Source organism: Oncorhynchus masou, chromosome 28, assembly GCF_036934945.1.
Source record: "Oncorhynchus masou masou isolate Uvic2021 chromosome 28, UVic_Omas_1.1, whole genome shotgun sequence".
NCBI lineage: Eukaryota > Metazoa > Chordata > Actinopteri > Salmoniformes > Salmonidae > Oncorhynchus > Oncorhynchus masou.
Window position 1 is genome coordinate 86,491,420 of NC_088239.1, and position 23,746 is coordinate 86,515,165.

Genomic DNA, 23,746 nt, shown 5'->3' on the forward strand with positions numbered 1-23,746 from the left:
TGTATGGTCTGTAGCTAGTTATATTTAGATATAATTGACATGTAACTATACCTCTGTGTTGTATGGTCTGTAGCTAGTTATATTTAGATACAAGTGACATGTAACTATACCTCTGTGTTGTATGGTCTGTAGCTAGTTATATTTAGATATAAATCACATGTAACTATACCTCTGTGTTGTATGGTCTGTAGCTAGTTATATTTAGATATAATTGACATGTAACTATACCTCTGTGTTGTATGGTCTGTAGCTAGTTATATTTAGATATAATTGACATGTAACTATACCTCTGTGTTGTATGGTCTGTAGCTAGTTATATTTAGATATAAATCACATGTAACTATACCTCTGTTGTATGGTCTGTAGCTAGTTATATTTAGATATAAATCACATGTAACTATACCTCTGTGTTGTATGGTCTGTAGCTAGCCCTTGAGTTCTCAACTGAAGGTATGGACCACAGTTCAATCAATTAACTACAATATCCACGCTCTATTTCAGGGTTTAGAAAAAGTATTAATCCTAGCTAGCGATATGTCATTTTTGGGGGCGACCAGACCAAATTCATATAGACATGTAAGTTATTGATCAGTCGTTGTGGTTGACGCAGGTCTAAGAAGCGGTTGATATGTTATATGTGCGCTATGGTTCACGTTACTTTTCTGGGTCTTTTACTTTTGGTTTTTGTACACCAGCTGAAAATACTTTATTTTTATTTTTAAAGGACAAGCTATTTCACAGCGTTTTAAATGGTTCTCTACACTGTCTTGCTTGTCACGGCGAACTATTTAGATTTTCTTTGCAACAAGGAAATGGCGGAGCAATTTCTGCGTTATGCACCTTTTCACTTTCAATAACCGTACCAGTCAAATGTTTGGACACATCTATTCATTCAAGGGTTTATTTCTGTTGACTATTTTATACATTGTAGAATAATAGTGAAGATATCAAAACTATGAAATAACACACAGAATCATGTAGTAACCAACAAAGTGTTAAACAAATCAATATATTTTATAGTCACCATTTGCCTTCACAGCTTTGCTCACTCTTGGCATTCTCTCAACCAGCTTTATGAGGAATGCTTTTCCAACATTCTTGAAGGAGTTCCTACATATGCTGACCACTTGTTGGCTACTTTTCCTTCACTCTGTTGTCCAACTCATCCCAAACCATCTGAATTGGGTTGAGGTCGGGTGATTGTGGAGGCCAGGTCATCTGATGCAGCACTCCATCAATCTCCTTCTTGGTCAAATAGCCCTTACACAGCCTGGAGGTGTGTTGGGTCATTGTCCTGTTGAAAAACAAATGTTAGTACCAGTAACCAAGGTTGCTGGATCGAATCCGCTAGCTGACAAAGTAAGAAATCTGCCGTTCTGCACTTGAACAAGGCAGTGAACCCACTGTTCCCTGGTAGGTTGTCATTGTAAATAAGAATTTGTTCTTAACTGGCTTGCCAAGTAAAAAAATAAAAATAAATGTGCAAACCAGATGGGATGGTGTATCGCTGCAGAATGATGTGGTAGCCATGCTGTGTTAAGTGTGCCTTGAATTCTAAATAAATCACAGACCGTGTCACCAGCAAAGCACCACCACCTCCATGCTTCATGGTGGGAACCACACATGCAGAGATTATCCGTTCACCTACTCTCGTCTCACAAAGACATGGTGGTTGGAACCAAAAATCTCAAATTTAGACAGATTTCCACCTGTCTAATGTCCAATGCTTGTGTTTTTTGGCACAAGTGAGTCTGTTCTTCTTATTGGTGTCCTTTAGTTGTGATTTCTTTGTTGCAATTCAATCATGAAAGCATGATTCACACAGTCTCATCTGCACAGTTGATGTTGAGATGTGTCTGTTACTTGAACTCTGTGAAGTATTTATTTAGCCTGCAATCTGAGGGGGCAGTTAACTCCCATGAACTTATCCTCTGCAGCAGAGGTAACTCTGGGTCTTCCTTTCCTGTGGCGGTCCTCATGAGAGCCAGTTTCATCATAGCGCTGGATGGTTTTTGCGACTGCTCTTGAAGAAACTTTGAAAGTTCTTAATGTTCCGTATTGACTGACCTTCATGTTTTGAAGTAATGATGGACTGTCATTTCTCTTTGCTTATTTGAGCTGTTCTTGCCATAATGTGGACTTGGTCTTTCACCACATTGGCCTGTCTTCTGAATACTCCCTGTTCACAACTGATTGGCTCAAATGCATTAAGAAAGGAAGAAATTCCACAAATTAACATTTTTACGCATGGCAAACCTGCAAATTGAATTGCATTCCAGGTGACTACTTGGTGAAGCTGGTTGAGAGAATGCCAAGAGTGTGCAAAGCTGTCATCAAGGCAAAGGGTGGCTACTTTGAAGAATCTCAAATGTAAAATATATTTTGTATAACTTTTTATTTTTATATTACATGATTCCATGTGTGTTATTTCATAGTTTTGATGTCTTCACTATTTATTCTACAATTTTAGAAAATAGTAAACGAAAAATCTTTGACTGGTACTGTAAGTGAAAGAATCTTTCAAATACAAAAAAGATACTTGCTGTGCAAAGTTACGACCTCGGAAATGAGACCTCCTCTTTGCACTCGCTTTTCCACTGTTCCTTATTTCCTCCGTTTCTCAGAAGTACAACTGGCTGAAACTTTCCTAAACTACCTACACTAAGTATATATTTTGTGTTTAGTAACTTTCTCATAAGTGAGATATTTTTAAGTTTCAAATGTTTTCCAAAACAGTGAGCGGTGCATATTTGCGTTTTAGAAGGGACATTTCCCCTCAGAAAGCTAAAGGGGAATGTCCCATGGCAGAATGGCCGACATGTACTCTGTTCTAACCCAGGTCTGTAGGATATGATTAAGTGGCATGGATTTGAGTGATCAATAAATGCTTTGTGACCGACATGTACTCTGTTCTAACCCAGGTCTGTAGGATATGATTAAGTGGCATAGATTTGAGTGATCAATAAGTGCTTTGTGACCGACATGTACTCTGTTCTAACCCAGGTCTGTAGGATATGATTAAGTGGCATGGATTTGAGTGATCAATAAGTGCTTTGTGACCGACATGTACTCTGTTCTAACCCAGGTCTGTAGGATATGATTAAGTGGGATGGAGTTGAGTGATCAATAAGTGCTTTGTGACCGACATGTACTCTGTTCTAACCCAGGTCTGTAGGATATGATTAAGTGGCATGGATTTGAGTGATCAATAAATGCTTTGTGACCGACATGTACTCTGTTCTAACCCAGGTCTGTAGGATATGATTAAGTGGCATGGATTTGAGTGATCAATAAGTGCTTTGTGACCGACATGTACTCTGTTCTAACCCAGGTCTGTAGGATATGATTAAGTGGCATGGATTTGAGTGATCAATAAATGCTTTGTGACCGACATGTACTCTATTCTAACCCAGGTCTCTAGGATATGATTAAGTGGCATGGATTTGAGTGATCAATAAGTGCTTTGTGACCGACATGTACTCTGTTCTAACCCAGGTCTGTAGGATATGATTAAGTGGGATGGAGTTGAGTGATCAATAAGTGCTTTGTGACCGACATGTACTCTGTTCTAACCCAGGTCTGTAGGATATGATTAAGTGGCATGGAGTTGAGTGATCAATAAGTGCTTTGTGACCGACATGTACTCTGTTCTAACCCAGGTCTGTAGGATATGATTAAGTGGCATGGATTTGAGTGATCAATAAGTGCTTTGTGACCGACGTACTCTGTTCTAACCCAGGTCTGTAGGATATGATTAAGTGGCATGGATTTGAGTGATCAATAAGTGCTTTGTGACCGACATGTACTCTGTTCTAACCCAGGTCTGTAGGATATGATTAAGTGGCATGGATTTGAGTGATCAATAACTGCTTTGTGACCGACATGTACTCTGTTCTAACCCAGGTCTGTAGGATATGATTAAGTGGCATGGATTTGAGTGATCAATAAATGCTTTGTGACCGACATGTACTCTATTCTAACCCAGGTCTCTAGGATATGATTAAGTGGCATGGATTTGAGTGATCAATAAGTGCTTTGTGACCGACATGTACTCTGTTCTAACCCAGGTCTGTAGGATATGATTAAGTGGCATGGATTTGAGTGATCAATAAGTGCTTTGTGACCGACATGTACTCTGTTCTAACCCAGGTCTGTAGGATATGATTAAGTGGCATGGATGGAAATGGGGAGGTGGACTATTTGCTGCAAGTTGAAGACTCAATCATAGAAGGAGTCAGCAACCCAGTCTTGTTTGTGGTCGTTCTCAGTGTCACGTTCTTGTGTGGACTGGTAACTCTGCTCTGCAGGTAGGTCTATTGTACTTCTAATCACAGCCACAGGGAATGGTGATGTTTTTGAAACCAGTTATTTAGCTTTTGTATTATGTTTGAGTTTCCCGATTTGTTTTTAACTGATAGTGAACGTTCTTGTTAGTAAGTTGTTTTCCAATATCCTGAAAGAGTGTGTCGTTGTTTTCTTCATTCTACTCACGTCGACCTGCAGAAATGAGCAGCAGAACATCCACCCAGAGAACCAGGAACATGTCCGTGCCGTCCGACAGCAGCTGCAGTCTGACTCACAGGTGAGAAGATGTTACAATGGCTGCTCCCGTATCCAGCATGTTGTTACTTACTTCTCCTTGAAAGTATCACACAACATCCTTTAATTTAAAACAAAATCTCAAATCAAAGTTTATTGCTCCCGTATCCAGCATGTTGTTACTTACTTCTCCTTGAAAGTATCACACAACATCCTTTAATTTAAAACAAAATCTCAAATCAAAGTTTATTGCTCCCGTATCCAGCATGTTGTTACTTACTTCTCCTTGAAAGTATCACACAACATCCTTTAATTTAAAAACAAAATCTCAAATCAAAGTTTATTGCTCACGTTTTACAGGATACAGGGTGTAAACGGTGCTGTGAAATGCTTAATTTACCATCTCTCCTCAAAAGTGCAATACACTCTCTCTGTCTCTCTCTCTCTGTGTCTCTCTGTGTCTCTCTGTGTCTCTCTCTGTCTCTCTCTGTCTCTCTGTCTCTCTGTCTCTCTGTCTCTCTGTGTCTCTCTGTCTCTCTGTCTCTCTCTGTCTCTCTGTGTCTCTCTGTGTCTCTCTGTGTCTCTCTGTGTCTCTCTGTGTCTCTCTGTGTCTCTCTGTGTCTCTCTCTGTGTCTCTCTCTGTGTCTCTCTCTGTGTCTCTCTCTGTGTCTCTCTCTGTGTCTCTCTCTGTCTCTCTCTGTCTCTCTCTCTGTCTCTCTGTGTCTCTCTCTGTCTCTCTGTGTCTCTCTGTGTCTCCTGTCTCTCTCTGTCTCTGTCTCTCTCTGTCTCTGTCTCTCTGTGTCTCTGTCTCTCTGTGTCTCTGTCTCTCTGTGTCTCTCTTTCTCTCTGTGTCTCTGTCTGTGTCTCTGTCTGTGTCTCTCTGTGTCTCTCTGTGTCTCTCTCTGTCTCTCTGTCTCTCTGTGTCTCTCTCTGTCTCTCTGTGTCTCTGTCTCTCTGTGTCTCTCTTTCTTTCTTCCCCCTCAGGAAGGTGAACCAACAGAGCCCAGGCAGCAGTTCTATACAGACATGTCCTGTCCAGTGTGTCTACAGCAGGCCGTGCTGCCCGTTGAAACCAACTGTGGACATCTCTTCTGTGGTTAGTGGGACCATATGTTTAAATACGTCATTAGGGTCTATCATGCTCTGTCTTTTCAACTTAGAAGAAGGAATCTGAACTAGCTACAATAAAACTGATATAGCCGTTGGATAGGTGCATTCAGTGGATATAAACACATTTTTGTTGTATTTTCAAGGTTCTTGTATAATTGCATATTGGCGATATGGGACATGGCTTGGTGCTATCAACTGTCCCATCTGCAGACAAATGGTGAGACGTCTTCAAATACCCATTATAACTAGTGTTTACTGGCAATACATGTATCATCATGCACATAGTAATACTACTCGTACATAGTGTTGAAGTTGCTACTATACTCTTGCTATGTTCTCATTTTGATTATTAAAAAAAGGAAAATAACATTTTCAAGACAGTTATTGCACAGTACTGCAGTTGTTCTTGGTGCACTGACCCCTCTACCCTGACCCCTCTACCCTGACCCCTCTACCCTGACCCCTCTACCCTGACCCCTCTACCCTGACCCCTCTACCCTGACCCCTCTCCCCTTGCCCCTCTACCTTGACCCCTCTACCTTGACCCCTCTACCCTGACCCCTCTACCTTGACCCCTCTCCCCTTGCCCTCTACCCTGACCCCTCTACCCTGACCCCTCTACCCTGACCCCTCTACCCTGACCCCTCTCCCCTTGCCCCTCTACCTTGACCCCTCTACCCTGACCCCTCTACCCTGACCCTCTACCCTGACCCCTCTACCCTGACCCCTCTACCCTGACCCCTCTACCCTGACCCCTCTCCCTGACCCCTCTACCCTGACCCCTCTCCCCTGACCCCTCTACCCTGACCCCTCTCCCCTGACCCCTCTACCCTGACCCCTCTCCCCTTGCCCCTCTACCCTGACCCCTCTACCCTGACCCCTCTACCCTGACCCCTCTCCCCTTGCCCCTCTACCCTGACCCCTCTCCCCTGACCCCTCTCCCCTGACCCCTCTACCCTGACCCCTCTACCCTGACCCCTCTACCCTGACCTCTCTACCCTATGTGAACAGGTGACCCTGCTGTTCCCTCTCTTCCATGAGCATGCCGCCCCTCAGCAGGTACAGGATGGAACAGTTGATCCGCTCCTCATCCTCCGGGATCTCGGCGACTACAACCGCAGGTTCTCCGGACAACCCAGATCTGTATGTATTTCAAATCCAATGTTTATTTGTCACATGCGCAGAATACAACTTGATTGTAGTCCACCTGTGGTAAATTCTATTGATTGGACGTGATTTGGAAAGGCACACACCTGTCTATATAAGGTCCCACACTTAACAGTGCATGTCAGAGCAAAATCCAAGCCATGAGGTCAAAGGACTCGATCAGGGGAAGGGTACCAAAAAAATGAGACAGAGAGAGACAAAGAGAGAGACAAAGAGAGAGACAAAGAGAGAGACAAAGAGAGAGACAAAGAGAGAGACAAAGAGAGAGACAAAGAGAGAGACAAAGAGAGAGACAAAGAGAGAGACAAAGAGAGCGAGACAGAGAGAGCGAGACAAAGAGAGAGACCCAGAGCGAGACAAAGAGAGAGACCGAGAGCGAGACAAAGAGAGAGACCGAGAGCGAGACAGAGAGAGAGACCGAGAGCGAGACAGAGAGAGAGACAAAGAGAGAGACAGAGAGACAAAGAGAGAGCCAGAGAGCGAGACAAAGAGAAAGACAAAGAGAGAGACAGAGAGAGAGACAAAGAGAGAGACCCAGAGCGAGACAAAGAGAGAGACCGAGAGCGAGACAAAGAGAGAGACCGAGAGCGAGACAGAGAGAGAGACAAAGAGAGAGACAGAGAGACAAAGAGAGAGCCAGAGAGCGAGACAGAGAGTGAGAGACAGAGAGAGTGAGAGAGAGCGAGAGACCCAAACTTAAGGAAAGCTTTGACTATGTACAGACTCGGTGAGCATAGCCTTGCTATTGAGAAAGGCCGCCGTAGGCAGACATGGCTCTCAAGAGAAGACAGGCTATGTGCTCACTGCCCACAAAATGAGGTGGAAACTCCTGCCCAATGTATGACCATATTAGAGAGACATATTTCCCTCAGATTACACAGATCCACAAAGAATTCGAAAACAAATCCAATTTTGAAAAACTCCCATATCTACTGGGTGAAATTCCACAGTGTGACATCACAGCAGCAAGATTTGTGACCTGTTGCCACAAGAAAAGGGCAACCAGTGATAAAAAAAACACCATTGTAAATACAACCCATATTTTTACATTTATTTATTTTCCCTTTTTGTGTTCTTTAACCACATTGCACATCACATGTGAAATGTCTTTATCAATCTAGACACAATAACCCATAATGACAAAACAAAAACAAGCTTTTAGAAATCTTTGCACATTCATTAAAAATGGAAATACCTTACTTGCATAAGTATTCAGACCGAAATAATAATTTTATAAAATTTAAACAATAATAATGACAAAGGGAAAACTGGTTTAAAAATATAAAACTTTTAAAAAAGGAACTTATTTACATAAGTATTCAGACCCTTTGCTATGAGACTCTAAATTGTGCATCCTGTTTCCATTGATCATCCTTGAGATCTTAGTGAAATGCTTACTTTGTCTTCTGCAGTCAGAGACCAGTTGTCTGAGTGATTGATACATGTGTATGTGAGGGTCAATTCTCTCCCTGCGGAATAGTTAAAATCGATATTTATTGAAAGCAGAGTTGGCCGCAGATACTCCTCACATTGAAATGCTTTGGGTTTGTTTCTCAGACCCTGAATCCCATCTCAATAGCCTATCAATTGATGATGATGCTTTACTGAAGTTGTGAGACTTGAGATGCAGCATTCCATTGTGAGCTTTAGATTGCAGATAGATGGGCCTATTGCACGGTTCTGACTCGGTCTGCATGTTGGCTGACCTGCCTGTACCGTGTCCCTCTCGCTCCGTCCCTCGCTAGCTCCGTGTGTTTGTGTTCTCGGAAGTACGGAAACTAACCAGTCTCCTCCGTTCCAAAAATACTGAATCTTTAGGAGTCCATTCCTTCGCCGACTCGATTCATGACTCTCAGAAATGGGAGTCGACACCAGGAGTCGGAATCAATGATTTTGGAATCGACTCTCCACAACTACGAAATCGTCGTTAACAGTTAGGAAAATGGCAGAGAAAGGCAAGCGACAGCCGAGAAGTTAAATGCTACCTGTTTGAGATGGAATTCACATACAGTAATGGTCGTACTGGTACAATGCTTAACCATCTGAAAGAGACCAACTCTAAACGTTGTTGGCAGTAGCACAGCTGCATTGTGAATTCACATGGAATTTTATGTATTTTATGATTTTTTTGTTATCGCTTTAATGTGAAACCGATAATATAAGAAAATGTCAGTTTAAAACGAGAAATTGTCCATTTGTCACAGCCTTAGTATTAATGTCGTGCATTACACTAAATCCTTTTCTCCCGTCTCAGCTGATGGACCGGCTGCGTGACGTGCCCACGTTGCTGCGCCACCTCTTCAGGGAGATGTTCTCCGTAGGGGGCCTGTTCTGGATGTTCCGGATCCGTGTCCTGCTGTGTCTGATCGGGGCTCTGACCTACCTGATCTCCCCTCTGGACTTCATCCCCGAGGCTCTGTTCGGCCTGCTAGGCTTCCTGGACGACTTCTTCATCATCCTGCTTCTGTTCATCTATATCTCTATCATGTATAGAGAGGTGGTGACCCAGAGACTGGCAGCGTGATGGAGAGAGGTGGTGACCCAGAGACTGGCAGCGTGATGGAGAGAGGTGGTGACCCAGAGACTGGCAGCGTGATGGAGAGAGGTGGTGACCCAGAGACTGGCAGCGTGATGAAGAGAGGTGGTGGACCCAGAGACTGGCAGCGTGATGGAGAGAGGTGGTGACCCAGAGACTGGCAGCGTGATGGAGAGAGGTGGTGGAGAGAGGTGGTGACCCAGAGACTGGCAGCGTGATGGGAGAGGTGGTGACCCAGAGACTGGCAGCGTGATGGAGAGGTGGTGACCCAGAGACTGGCAGCGTGATGGGAGAGGTAGTGACCCAGAGACTGGCAGCGTGATGGAGAGAGGTGGTGACCCAGAGACTGGCAGCGTGATGGAGAGAGGTGGTGACCCAGAGACTGGCAGGGTGATGGAGAGAGGTGGTGACCCAGAGACTGGCAGGGTGATGGAGAGAGGTGGTGACCCAGAGACTGGCAGGGTGATGGAGAGAGGTGGTGACCCAGAGACTGGCAGGGTGATGGAGAGGTGGTGACCCAGAGACTGGCAGGGTGATGGAGAGAGGTGGTGACCCAGAGACTGGCAGGGTGATGGAGAGAGGTGGTGACCCAGAGACTGGCAGGGTGATGGGAGAGGTGGTGACCCAGAGACTGGCAGGGTGATGGAGAGAGGTGGTGACCCAGAGACTGGCAGGGTGGTGGAGAGAGGTGGTGACCCAGAGACTGGCAGCGTGATGGAGAGAGGTGGTGGAGAGAGGTGGTGACCCAGAGACTGGCAGCGTGATGGAGAGAGGTGGTGACCCAGAGACTGGCAGCGTGATGGAGAGAGGTGGTGGAGAGAGGTGGTGACCCAGAGACTGGCAGGGTGATGGAGAGAGGTGGTGACCCAGAGACTGGCAGCGTGGTGGAGAGAGGTGGTGACCCAGAGACTGGCAGCGTGATGGAGAGAGGTGGTGACCCAGAGACTGGCAGCGTGATGGAGAGAGGTGGTGACCCAGAAACTGGCAGGGTGATGGAGAGAGGTGGTGACCCAGAGACTGGCAGCGTGATGGAGAGAGGTGGTGGAGAGAGGTGGTGACCCAGAGACTGGCAGGGTGATGGAGAGAGGTGGTGACCCAGAGACTGGCAGGGTGATGGAGAGAGGTGGTGACCCAGAGACTGGCAGCGTGATGGAGAGAGGTGGCCCGGGACCCAGAGACTGGCAGCGTGATGGAGAGAGGTGGCCCGGGACCCAGAGACTGGCAGCGTGATGGAGAGAGGTGGTGACCCAGAGACTGGCAGGGTGATGGAGAGAGGTGGCCCGTGACCCAGAGACTGGCAGCGTGATGGAGAGAGGTGGTGACCCAGAGACTGGCAGGGTGATGGAGAGAGGTGGTGACCCAGAGACTGGCAGCTTGATGACACCCGTTCAGTTCGGCTGCGGGGAAATTTGATTGTGATGCAGGACCCAGGAGGACAATCTATGCCATGGACATAGTTACTGATCATTCAGGTCAAAGGTCAATTAGCTTCAGGTCAAAGACACAGGGAGAGTGCTCTGTTGCTCTGGACTGGAGTTCCATCATGCAGAAGTGTGGGGACTAGTTAACGGGTCTGTTGGCAAAATGTTTGTTATTGGCAGGTTGTTATTTCATCAGTTGACGTAATCCTATTGAATATGCTAATCTAAAATGTGTGTGTGTGTGAGAGTGAGACGGGGCTGGGACAATAAACTGATAATTACTGACATTGCATTCCTCTTTCCTCTTAACATTTTTGTTATTTTGCTACACATTCCTGTCTTCTGTGTTCTAAAAAAACATTTATTTGGTCAACTGTAATAGCCTATGAATTTAGTTTATTCCTGCTATCAAAGTATCTGCCTGTTCCTATTTCGCTGTCGGCTGCTCTCTAGCTTCCTCTCCCCACTGCATAGGGAGCCACGCATTCTGAAGCACAAGCATATGACCGTTGGGGGGGGGTAAAAATAAAATTGCAAGGGGGAAAAATAGTTTTCAAAACAACTACTCTTCTAGTTAAGAGGGGAGTCACTGCTTTTTGTGAGTATATTTATTTTTCACCTCTTTAATGTTGAGTTCATGGCACCACTTTACAACCTGAGTAGGCTTTAGTGTGGTTTTGATGCGCCTCGGAGGAGAGAGCTCCTCAATTTTGTAGTGATTAGGCCTACTTTAAGTAGCTTAGGCGTAGTGCTGGAATCTAAGGAAAATTGGAGAACATTGGACTTAAAAATTTTAGTGATTTAGTCAATTAGCCAACATATCAGCAATATCATATTTAGAGTTATCAATCTTAGAATTTTAAGTTTTTTAACTTCCTCATGTGATAAATAATACAAGATGGCTGAACATTGTCTGAAGAGACACAAATGTATCTGATAATTCAGTTTTGTTTTCTCTTTTGACAGGTCGCACATTAAAATGTTGAATCTCCCGTTCCCTGGATACATTACTTCTAGGTCACCAGAGTCCTGCCGGCAATGTAAAGGAACTACCCATTAAATAGATATGTGTTTATTGTTGTGTTTTATTATCGGGACATAAATAGTTTAATGTATTGAAAATATGGATTGGGGTGTGTTTTTGAGAAATTAGAATGTTACCAAAATAATGGCAGCTGAATTTAATCTTGTCTTTTGTACACATGGCTCTACTGCAGCATGACTGGTCAACGCATTTATTAATTTAACTAATTGACTGGTCAACTAATTTAACTAATTGACTGGTTAACTCATTTAACTAATTGACTGGTTAACTCATTTAACTAATTGACTGGTCAACTCATTTATTAATTAAACTAATTGACTGGTCAACTCATTAATTAATTAAACTAATTGATTGGTCAACTCATTTATTCATTAAACTAATTGACTGGTCAACTCATTTAACTATTTGGCTGGTCAACTCATTTAACTAATTGACTGGTTAACTAATTTAACTAATTGACTGGTTAACTCATTTAACTAATTGACTGGTTAACTAATTTAACTAATTGACTGGTTAACTCTTAACTAATTGACTGGTTAACTCATTTAACTAATTGACTGGTTAACTCATTTAACTAATTGACTGGTTAACTCATTTAACTAATTGACTGGTCAACTCATTTATTCATTTAACTATTAACTTAATCTAACAAAAAGTAGGAAACATGTTCGAGGCTGTAATCTAATTCTAATGTGTGTAAGGATTAAGGTGGAATAATATCAACGAGGAAAGAAAGCTATAGATTTAAACAATTTGGATCAATAAATCAAATTAAATGTTATTTGTCACGTGCCGAATACAACAGGTGTAAACATGTTACTGTGAAATGCTGAATACAACAGGTGTTACTTACAATCCCTTATTAACCAACAAAGATAATAAACAGAGAGTAGCAGCAGTGTAAAAGGGGGGGCAGCAATACAAATAGTCTGGGGAGCCATTTGATTAGCTGGAGACTTATGGCTTTGGGGTAGAAGCTGTTTAGAAGCCTTTAGGTGCTCCGGTACCGCTTGCCATACGGTAGCAGAGAGAACAGTCTGACTAGGGTGGCTGGAGTCTTTATAGGTCCTGGATGGCAGGAAGCGGTGATGTACTGAGCCGTACCCACTACCCTCTGTAGTGCCTTGTGGTCGGGGGCCGAGCAGTTGCCATATCAGGTAGTGATGCAACTAGTCAGGATGCTCTCGATGGTGCAGCTGTAAAACCTTTTGAGGATCTGAGGACCCATGCCAAATCTTTTCAGTCTCCTGAGGGGGAATAGGTTTTGTTGTGCCCTCTTCACGACTGTCTTGGTGTGTTTGGACCATGTTAGTTTGTCGGTGATATGGACACCAAGGAACTTGAAGCTCTCGACCTGCCCCACTGCAGCCCCGTCGATGAGAATGGGGGCGTTCTTGGTCCTCCTTTTCCTGTAGTCCACAATCATCTCCTTTGTCTTGATCACTTTGAGGGAGAGGTTGTTGTCCTGGCACCTCCCGGCCAGGTCTCTGACCTCCTCCCTATAGGCTGTCTCATCGTTGAGGGAGAGTTGTTTTCCTGGCACCACACGGCCAGGTCTCTCACCTCCTCCCTATAGGCTGTCTCGTCGTTGAGGGAGAGGTTGTTGTCCTGGCACCACACGGCCAGGTCTCTCACCTCCTCCCTATAGGCTGTCTCGTCGTTGAGGGAGAGGTTGTTGTCCTGGCACCACACGGCCAGGTCTCTGACTTCCTCCCTACAGGCTGTCTCGTCGTTGATTAGGCCTACCACGGTTGTGTCATCGGTAAACTGAATGATGGTGTTGGAGTATCTTTGAATACATCCTTAGAGAAACTTACTTTTTAACTTACTCTCTAAATGTGGATTCTACATGTAAAATTGTTAGTGACAGCAATCAGTTTCAAATCAAATTTTATTTGTCACATACACATGGTTAGCAGATGTTAATGCGAGTGTAGCGAAATGCTTGTGCTTCTAGTTAATAATAATAATATAATAATAATATATCCCATTTAGTTCCGACAATGCAGTAATAACCAACAAGTAATCAACTAACAAATCCTAAACTACTGTCTTATACACAGTGTAAGGGGATAAAGAATATGTACATAAGGATATATGAATGAGTGATGGTACAGAGCAGCATAGGCAAGATACAGTAGATGGTATCGAGTACAGTCTATACATATGAGATGAGTATGTAAACAAAGTGGCATAGTTAAAGTGGCTAGTGATACATGTATTACATAAGGATGCAGTCGATGATATAGAGTACAGTATATACGTATGCATATGAGAAGAATAATGTAGGGTAAGTAACATTATATAAGGTAGCATTGTTTAAAGTGGCTAGTGATATATTTACATCATTTCCCATCAATTCCCATTATTAAAGTGGCTGGAGTTGAGTCAGTGTCAGTGTGTTGGCAGCAGCCACTCAATGTTAGTGGTGGCTGTTTAACAGTCTGATGGCCTTGAGAAAGAAGCTGTTTTTCAGTCTCTCGGTCCCAGCTTTGATGCACCTGTACTGACCTCGCCTTCTGGATGATAGCGGGGTGAACAGGCAGTGGCTCGGGTGGTTGATGTCCTTGATGATCTTTATGGCCTTCCTGTAACATCGGGTGGTGTAGGTGTCCTGGAGGGCAGGTAGTTTGCCCCCGGTGATGCGTTGTGCAGACCTCACTACCCTCTGGAGAGACTTACGGTTGAGGGCGGAGCAGTTGCCGTACCAGGCGGTGATACAGCCCGCCAGGATGCTCTCGATTGTGCATCTGTAGAAGTTTGTGAGTGCTTTTGGTGACAAGCCGAATTTCTTCAGCCTCCTGAGGTTGAAGAGGCGCTGCTGCGCCTTCTTCACGATGCTGTCTGTGTGAGTGGACCAATTCAGTTTGTCTGTGATGTGTATGCCGAGGAACTTAAAACTTGCTACTCTCTCCACTACTGTTCCATCGATGTGGATAGGAGGGTGTTCCCTCTGCTGTTTCCTGAAGTCCACAATCATCTCCTTAGTTTTGTTGACGTTGAGTGTGAGGTTATTTTCCTGACACCACACTCCGAGGGCCCTCACCTCCTCCCTGTAGGCCGTCTCGTCGTTGTTGGTAATCAAGCCTACCACTGTTGTGTCGTCCGCAAACTTGATGATTGAGTTGGAGGCGTGCGTGGCCCACGCAGTCGTGGGTGAACAGGGAGTACAGGAGAGGGCTCAGAACGCACCCTTGTGGGGCCCCAGTGTTGAGGATCAGCGGGGAGGAGATGTTGCTACCTACCCTCACCACCTGGGGGCGGCCCGTCAGGAAGTCCAGTACCCAGTTGCACAGGGCGGGGTCGAGACCCAGGGTCTCGAGCTTGATGACGAGCTTGGAGGGTACTATGGTGTTGAATGCCGAGCTGTAGTCGATGAACAGCATTCTCACATAGGTATTCCTCTTGTCCAGATGGGTTAGGGCAGTGTGCAGTGTGGTTGAGATTGCATCGTCTGTGGACCTATTTGGGCGGTAAGCAAATTGGAGTGGGTCTAGGGTGTCAGGTAGGGTGGAGGTGATATGATCCTTGACTAGTCTCTCAAAGCACTTCATGATGACGGAAGTGAGTGCTACGGGGCGGTAGTCGTTTAGCTCAGTTACCTTAGCTTTCTTGGGAACAGGAACAATGGTGGCCCTCTTGAAGCATGTGGGAACAGCAGACTGGTATAGGGATTGATTGAATATGTCCGTAAACACACCAGCCAGCTGGTCTGCGCATGCTCTGAGGGCGCGGCTGGGGATGCCGTCTGGGCCTGCAGCCCTGCGAGGGTTAACACGTTTAAATGTTTTACTCACCTCGGCTGCAGTGAAGGAGAGACCGCATGTTTCCGTTGCAGGCCGTGTCAGTGGCACTGTATTGTCCTCAAGCGGGCAAAAAAGTTATTTAGTCTGCCTGGGAGCAAGACATCCTGGTCCGTGACTGGGCTGGATTTCTTCCTGTAGTCCGTGATTGACTGTAGACCCTGCCACATGCCTCTTGTGTCTGAGCCGTTGAATTGAGATTCTACTTTGTCTCTGTACTGACGCTTAGCTTGTTTGATAGCCTTACGGAGGGAATAGCTGCACTGTTTGTATTCAGTCATGTTACCTGGCACCTTGCCCTGATTGAAAGCAGTGGTTCGCGCTTTCAGTTTCACACGAATGCTGCCATCAATCCACGGTTTCTGGTTAGGGAATGTTTTAATCGTTGCTATGGGAACGACATCTTCAATGCACGTTCTAATGAACTCGCACACCGAATCAGCGTATTCATCAATGTTGTTATCTGACGCAATACGAAACATGTCCCAGTCCACGTGATGGAAGCAGTCTTGGAGTGTGGAGTCAGCTTGGTCGGACCAGCGTTGGACAGACCTCAGCGTGGGAGCTTCTTTTTTAAATTTTTGTCTGTAGGCAGGTATCAGCAAAATGGAGTCGTGGTCAGCGTTTCCGAAAGGGGGGCGGGGCAGGGCCTTATATGCGTCGCGGAAGTTAGAGTAACAGTGATCCAAGGTTTTTCCACCCCTGGTTGCGCAATCGATATGCTGATAAAATTTAGGGAGTCTTGTTTTCAGATTAGCCTTGTTAAAATCCCCAGCAACAATGAATGCAGCCTCAGGATAAATGGTTTCCAGTTTGCAAAGAGTTAAATAAAGTTTGTTCAGAGCCATCGATGTGTCTGCTTGGGGGGGGATATATACGGCTGTGATTATAATCGAAGAGAATTCTCTTGGTAGATAATGCGGTCTACATTTGATTGTGAGGAATTCTAAATCAGGTGAACAGAAGGATTTGAGTTCCTGTATGTTTCTTTCATCGCACCATGCCTCGTTAGCCATAAGGCATACACCCCCACCCCTCTTCTTACCAGAAAGGTGTTTGTTTCTGTCTGCGCAATGCGTGGAGAAACCCGTTGGCTGCATCGCTTCGGATAGCGTCTCTCCAGTGAGCCATGTTTCCGTGAAGCATAGAACGTTACAGTCTCTGATGTCCCTCTGGAATGCTACCCTTGCTCGGATTTCATCAACCTTGTTGTCAAGAGACTGGACATTGGTGCCCGTCTCCGTAGTCTGACCAGAAGACCGCCTCGTTTCCCTCTTTTTCGGAGTCGTTTTTTTTTGGGTCGCTGCATGTGATCCATTCCGTTGTCCTGTTTGTAAGGCAGAACACAGGATCCGCGTCGTGAAAAACATATTCTTGGTCGTACTGATGGTGAGTTGATGCTGATCTTATATACAGTAGTTCTTCTCGACTGTATGTAATGAAACCTAAGATGACCTGGGGTACTAATGTAAGAAATAACACGTAAAAAAACAAAAAACTGCATAGTTTCCTAGGAACGCGAAGCAAGGCGGCCATCTCTGTCGGCGCCGGAAGTAAGTAATGCTAAGACTTTTATTATTTCATGATTCATGTACCCAAGGTTTGACCACAGACTGCTTTAAACCTGAAGGTCTGAACTTGCTTTTATTTTAGACTTGCCTTTTGCCCCAAATATTGTCTCTTTGTTTTGTTACTCTCATTTCTGTCCAATTTGGCAAAAAAAACTTTTTTTTTTTTTTCATGCAAATATTGTAATATCTGCAGGAAAAACAATATGCACATTTCCCCACCAGGATAGAAGGCGGTGCATGATGAAACAGTAATGTAAATGACTTTTGTGGTTAAATTCCCATGTACTGAATAATAAGTACAAGGTAAATGGGTTTCCAACTCATTAAATACAAGTTAACCCTTGTGTGGTGTTCATTGTTTTGGTTATTCACCCAATGGGTCTGATGGACCCGCGAACAATACTACCATTACAATATACATAGATGTTGACATATCAATTACAAGCAATATAGACAGCATACATGGTTAACATTTGGCATTTACCTGCTAGATCATATATATTTTTTTTTTACCTTTATTTAGTTAAGAACAAATTCTTATTTTCAGTGACGGCCTAGGAACAGTGGGTTAACTGCCTGTTCAGGGGAAGAACTACAGATGTGTACCTTGTCAGCTCGGGGATTTGAACTTGCAACCTTTCGGTTACTAGTCCAACGCTCTAACCACGAGGCTACCCTGCCGCCCCGAGCACAATTTATTTTGGGGGAGAAAATGTGATTTTTTTTTTCTAAAAAAATCTATTATAATCAAGACATGGGAGGAATAAATAATGTTTAACAAATGTAATTGAAACGAGGTTTTCACCACTATTGATGTTTACTGCTTTGAACTGAACAAATTGGAAGGACACATTAGTCTTTTTTTGGGGAAATGATAAATGAGCGTCGTCCGGGTTTGGCCGTGGTAGGCTGTCATTGTAAATAAGAATTTTTGAAAGGAAGGAAATATATCTTCTCCCAAATTTTAAAATGTGAAACGACAGGAATTCCAGAAGTAGAGATGGAGTTCAGTAGACATGGACACCAGGTGGCAGTATAGTCCAGTTTAATATGGACACCAGGTGGCAGTATAGTCCAGTTTAATATGAGAGGACACCAGGTGGCAGTATAGTCCAGTTTAACATGAGAAGACTCCAGGTGGCAGTATAGTCCAGTTTAATATGAGAAGACACCAGGTGGCAGTATAGTCCAGTTTAACATGGACACCAGGTGGCAGTATAGTCCAGTTTAACATGGACACCAGGTGGCAGTATAGTCCAGTTTAACATGGACACCAGGTGGCAGTATAGTCCAGTTTAATATGGACACCAGGTGGCAGTATAGTCCAGTTTAACATGGACACCAGGTGGCAGTATAGTCCAGTTTAACATGAGAAGACTCCAGGTGGCAGTATAGTCCAGTTCAATATGAGAAGACACCAGGTGGCAGTATAGTCCAGTTTAATATGGACACCAGGTGGCAGTATAGTCCAGTTCAATATGAGAAGACACCAGGTGGCAATATAGTCCAGTTTAATATGAGAAGACACCAGGTGGCAGTATAGTCCAGTTGAACATGAGATGACACCAGGTGGCAGTATAGTCCAGTTTAATATGAGAAGACACCAGGTGGCAGTATAGTCCAGTTTAACATGAGAAGACTCCAGGCGGCAGTATAGTCCAGTTTAATATGAGAAGACACCAGGTGGCAGTATAGTCCAGTTTAATATGAGAAGACACCAGGTGGCAGTATAGTCCAGTTGAACATGAGATGACACCAGGTGGCAGTATAGTCCAGTTTAACATGAGAAGACACCAGGTGGCAGTATAGTCCAGTTGAACATGAGAAGACTCCAGGTGGCAGTATAGTCCAGTTTAACATGAGAAGACTCCAGGTGGCAGTATAGTCCAGTTGAACATGAGAAGACACCTGGTGGCAATATAGTCCAGTTGAACATGAGAAGACACCTGGTGGCAATATAGTCCAGTTTAATATGAGAAGACACCAGGTGGCAGTATAGTCCAGTTGAATATGAGAAGACACCAGGTGGCAGTATAGTCCAGTTCAATATGAGAAGACACCAGGTGGCAGTATAGTCCAGTTGAATATGAGAAGACACCAGGTGGCAGTATAGTCCAGTTGAACATGAGAAGACACCTGGTGGCAATATAGTCCAGTTTAATATGAGAAGACACCAGGTGGCAGTATAGTCCAGTTGAACATGAGAAGACTCCAGGTGGCAGTATAGTCCAGTTTAACATGAGAAGACTCCAGGTGGCAGTATAGTCCAGTTGAACATGAGAAGACACCTGGTGGCAATATAGTCCAGTTTAATATGAGAAGACTCCAGGTGGCAGTATAGTCCAGTTGAACATGAGAAGACTCCAGGTGGCAGTATAGTCCAGTTGAACATGAGAAGACTCCAGGTGGCAGTATAGTCCAGTTGAACATGAGAAGACTCCAGGTGGCAGTATAGTCCAGTTGAACATGAGATGACTCCAGGTGGCAGTATAGTCCAGTTTAATATGAGAAGACTCCAGGTGGCAGTATAGTCCAGTTGAACATGAGACGACTCCAGGTGGCAGTATAGTCCAGTTGAACATGAGACGACTCCAGGTGGCAGTATAGTCCAGTTGAACATGAGAAAATGCAATAATCAGTAGTAGGAGAAAAGTTGAAAAGACTCTGCCTTCCTGACACTTTTCCCTTATGACCATGTTCAGTATGTTTTTCTGCTTCTAGGTGAATGATTTGATCAGTATTTTACATATTCACACATCTGTGATGGAAATAAATTGTTATTGACACTAAAGGGAAAGTTTTGTTCAATGATCTGCAATGTTGATATCTTCATGAGAAACTTTTAAGTGTATGTATATGTTGCTCTACTGCTCTACTAGGAGCTGACATGAATAAGTCAAGTCAATCAAGTCTATGTATCTACAGTACCAGTCAAACGTTTGGACACACCTACTCATTCAAGGGTTTTTCTTAATTGTTTTATTATGTTATACATTGTAGAATAATGGTGAAGACATCAAAACTTTTGAAATAACACATATGGAATCATGTAGTAACCAAAGAAGTGTTAGACAAATCTGAATATATTTAAGATTTTTCAAAGTAGCCACCCTCTCCCTTGATGACAGCTTTGCACACACTTGGCATTCTCTCAACCAGCTTCATTAGGTAGTCACCTGGAATGCATTTCAATTAACAGGTGTGCCTTGTTAAAAGTCAATTAGTGGAATGTCTTTCCTTAATCCGTTTGAGCCAATCAGTTGTGTTGTGACAAGGTAGGGGGGGTATACAGAAGATAGCCCTATTTGGTAAGAGACCAAGCCAATATTATGTCAAGAACAGCTCAAATAAGTAAATAGAAACAAGAGTCCATCATTACTTTAAGACATGAAGATCAGTAAATCTGGAAAATGTCAAGAACTTTGAAAGTTTATTCAAGTGCAGTCACAAAAACCATCAAGCTCTATGATGAAATTGGCTCTCATGACAGGAAAGACCCAGAGTTACCTCTGCTGCAGAGGATAAGTTCAACAGAGTTAACTGCACCTCAGATTGCAATGCTCTAACCACTAGGCTACCTGCCAACCCAAGGATAGGTTGATTAGAGTTACCAGCCTCAGAAATTGCAGGCCAAATAAATGGTTCACAGCGTTTAAGTAACAGACACATCTCAACATCAACTGTTCAGAGGAGACTGCATGAATCAGGTCTTCATGGTCGAATTGCTGCAAAGAAACCACTACTAAAGGATACCAATAATAAGAAGAGACTTGCTTGGACCAAGAAACACTAGCAATGGACATTAGAATAGTGGAAATCTGTCCTTTGGTCTGATGAGTCCAAATGTGAGATTTTTGGCTCCAACAGCCGTGTCTTTGTGAGACGTAGAGTAGTTGAACAAATGATCTCCGCATATGTGGTTCCCACAGTGAAGCATGGAGGAGGAGGTGTTATGGTGTGGGGGTGCGTTGCTGGTGACACTGTCACTGTCACTGTATTTAGATTTCAAGGCACACTTAACCAGCATGTCTACCACAGCATTCTGCAGCGATACGCCATCCAATCTGGTTTGCGCTTAGTGGGACCATAATTTGTTTTTCAACAGGACAATGACCCAACACACCTCCAGGCTGTGTCAGGGCTATTTGACCAAGAAGGAGAGGGATGGAGTGCTGCATCAGATGACCTGGCCTCCACAATCACCCAACCTCAACCCAATTGAGATGGTTTGGGATGAGTTGGACCGAAGAATGAAGGAAAAGCAGCCAACAAGTGCTCAGCATATGTGGGAACTCCTTCAAGACTGTTGGAAAATTATTCCAGGTGAAGCTGGTTGAGAGAATGCCAAGAGTGTGCAAAGCTGTCATCAAGGAAAACGGTGGCTACTTTGAAGAAACTCAAATATAAAATATATTTTGATTTGTTTAACACTTTTTTGGTTACTACATGATTCCATAAGTGTTGTTTCATAGTTTTGATGTCTTCACTATTATTCTACAATGTAGAAAATAGTTAAAATAAAGAAAAACCCTTGAATGAGTAGATGTGTTCAAACGTTTGACTGGCACTTCATGTGCTGTGTTCAGTGAATCTACGAAGTGGCCTAATTTTTCAGTTAAATGTCATCATTCAAATAATGTGTACCATTTTAAGATTATGAATAAGGGAAGATAAATATGTGTGAAAGCTAGTTGTCTCTCGTCGAATGACAAGAAACACTTCACTGAAGAATCCCGTACGTAATTCCCACTCCTATTAGTAGTACTGTTGACCATTTACCAACGAAGGGGCGTAGGGTTCGGCTACCGAACTTCGACTTGCCTCTAGAAAAAAACTGTGTGTGAACAGCTGAGAAGAACAAAAACAGCTGAACAAACAAAAACATCACAAAATGCTGTATTATAAGCATGAATGGTTTTGACTGGGAAGCAGGTGATAGGCTTGATTGTCTCATTGTTCCCAGTTGGAACAAGGCGACAGGCTTGACTGTCTCATTGTTCCCAGTTGGAACGAGGCGATAGGCTTGGCTGTCTCATTGTTCCCAGTAGAACGTGGCGACAGACTTGGCTGTCTCATTGTTCCCAGTCGGAACGTGGCGACAGGCTTGGCTGTCTGATTGGTCCCAGTTGGAACGTGGCGACAGGCTTGGCTGTCTCATTGTTCCCAGTTGGAACGTGGCGACAGGCTTGGCTGTCTCATTGTTCCCAGTAGAACGTGGCGACAGGCTTGGCTGTCTGATTGTTCCCAGTTGGAACGTGGCGACAGGCTTGGCTGTCTCATTGTTCCCAGTGGGAACGTGGCGACAGGCTTGGCTGTCTCATTGTTCCCAGTCGGAACGTGGCGACAGGCTTGACTGTCTCATTGTTCCCAGTAGAACGTGGCGACAGGCTTGGCTGTCTCATTGTTCCCAGTCGGAACGTGGCGACAGGCTTGACTGTCTCATTGTTCCCAGTGGGAACGTGGCGACAGGCTTGGCTGTCTCATTGTTCCCAGTCGGAACGTGGCGACAGGCTTGACTGTCTTATTGTTCCCAGTAGAACGTGGCGACAGGCTTGGCTGTCTGATTGTTCCCAGTGGGAACGTGGCGACAGGCTTGGCTGTCTCATTGTTCCCAGTCGGAACGTGGCGACAGGCTTGACTGTCTCATTGTTCCCAGTTGGAACGTGGCGACAGGCTTGGCTGTCTCATTGTTCCCAGTTGGAACGTGGTGACAGGCTTGGCTGTCTGATTGTTCCCAGTAGGAACGTGGCGACGGGCTTGACTGTCTCATTGTTCACAGTTGGAACGTGGCGACAGGCTTGGCTGTCTGATTGGTCCCAGTTGGAACGTGGCGACAGGCTTGACTGTCTGATTGGTCCCAGTTGGAACGTGGCGACAGGCTTGACTGTCTGATTGTTCCCAGTTGGAACATGGCGACAGGCTTGGCTGTCTGATTGGTCCCAGTTGGAACGTGGCGACAGGCTTGGCTGTCTCATTGTTCCCAGTCGGAACGTGGCGACATGCTTGACTGTCTGATTGTTCCCAGTCGGAACGTGGCGACATGCTTGACTGTCTCATTGTTCTCAGTTGGAATGTGGCGACAGGCTTGACTGTCTCATTGTTCTCAGTTGGAATGTGGCGACAGGCTTGGCTGTCTCATTGTTCCCAGTTGGAACGTGGCGACAGGCTTGGCTGTCTGATTGTTCCCAGTTGGAACGTGGCGACGGCTTGACTGTCTCATTGTTCCCAGTTGGAACGTGGCGACAGGCTTGACTGTCTCATTGTTCCCAGTTGGAACGTGGCGACAGGCTTGGCTGTCTGATTGTTCCCAGTTGGAACGTGGCGACAGGCTTGGCTGTCTGATTGTTTCCAGTCGGAACGTGGCGACAGGCTTGGCTGTCTCATTGTTCCCAGTCGGAATGTGGCGACAGGCTTGACTGTCTCATTGTTCCCAGTCGGAACGTGGCGACAGGCTTGACTGTCTCATTGTTCCCAGTCGGAACGTGGCGACAGGCTTGACTGTCTCATTGTTCCCAGTCGGAACGTGGCGACAGGCTTGACTGTCTCATTGTTCC

The 23,746-nt window shown here is 44.7% G+C and overlaps 2 protein-coding genes across 4 annotated transcripts in view; one reads left to right on the top strand and one right to left on the bottom strand.

Moving 5' to 3' along the window:
- Positions 1-23,746, bottom strand: part of LOC135518448 (metalloprotease TIKI1-like) — a 197,860-nt gene that overhangs the window by 12,686 nt on the left and 161,428 nt on the right. The window lies entirely within an intron of this gene.
- Positions 2,680-11,058, top strand: LOC135518449 (E3 ubiquitin-protein ligase RNF170-like). 3 transcript variants are annotated; one of them, XM_064943623.1, is made up of 7 exons: positions 2,680-4,301; positions 4,498-4,582; positions 5,524-5,635; positions 5,793-5,866; positions 6,661-6,792; positions 9,071-9,543; positions 9,648-11,058. In XM_064943623.1, the coding sequence occupies exons 1-6, from the start codon at positions 4,174-4,176 to the stop codon at positions 9,338-9,340; spliced, it is 801 nt and encodes a 266-aa protein (XP_064799695.1). In that variant the 5' UTR covers positions 2,680-4,173; the 3' UTR covers positions 9,341-9,543; positions 9,648-11,058. The 3 variants fall into 3 exon arrangements, with proteins under 3 accessions (XP_064799695.1, XP_064799696.1, XP_064799697.1); XM_064943624.1 differs by having other exon boundaries at positions 9,684-11,058; XM_064943625.1 differs by having other exon boundaries at positions 9,720-11,058.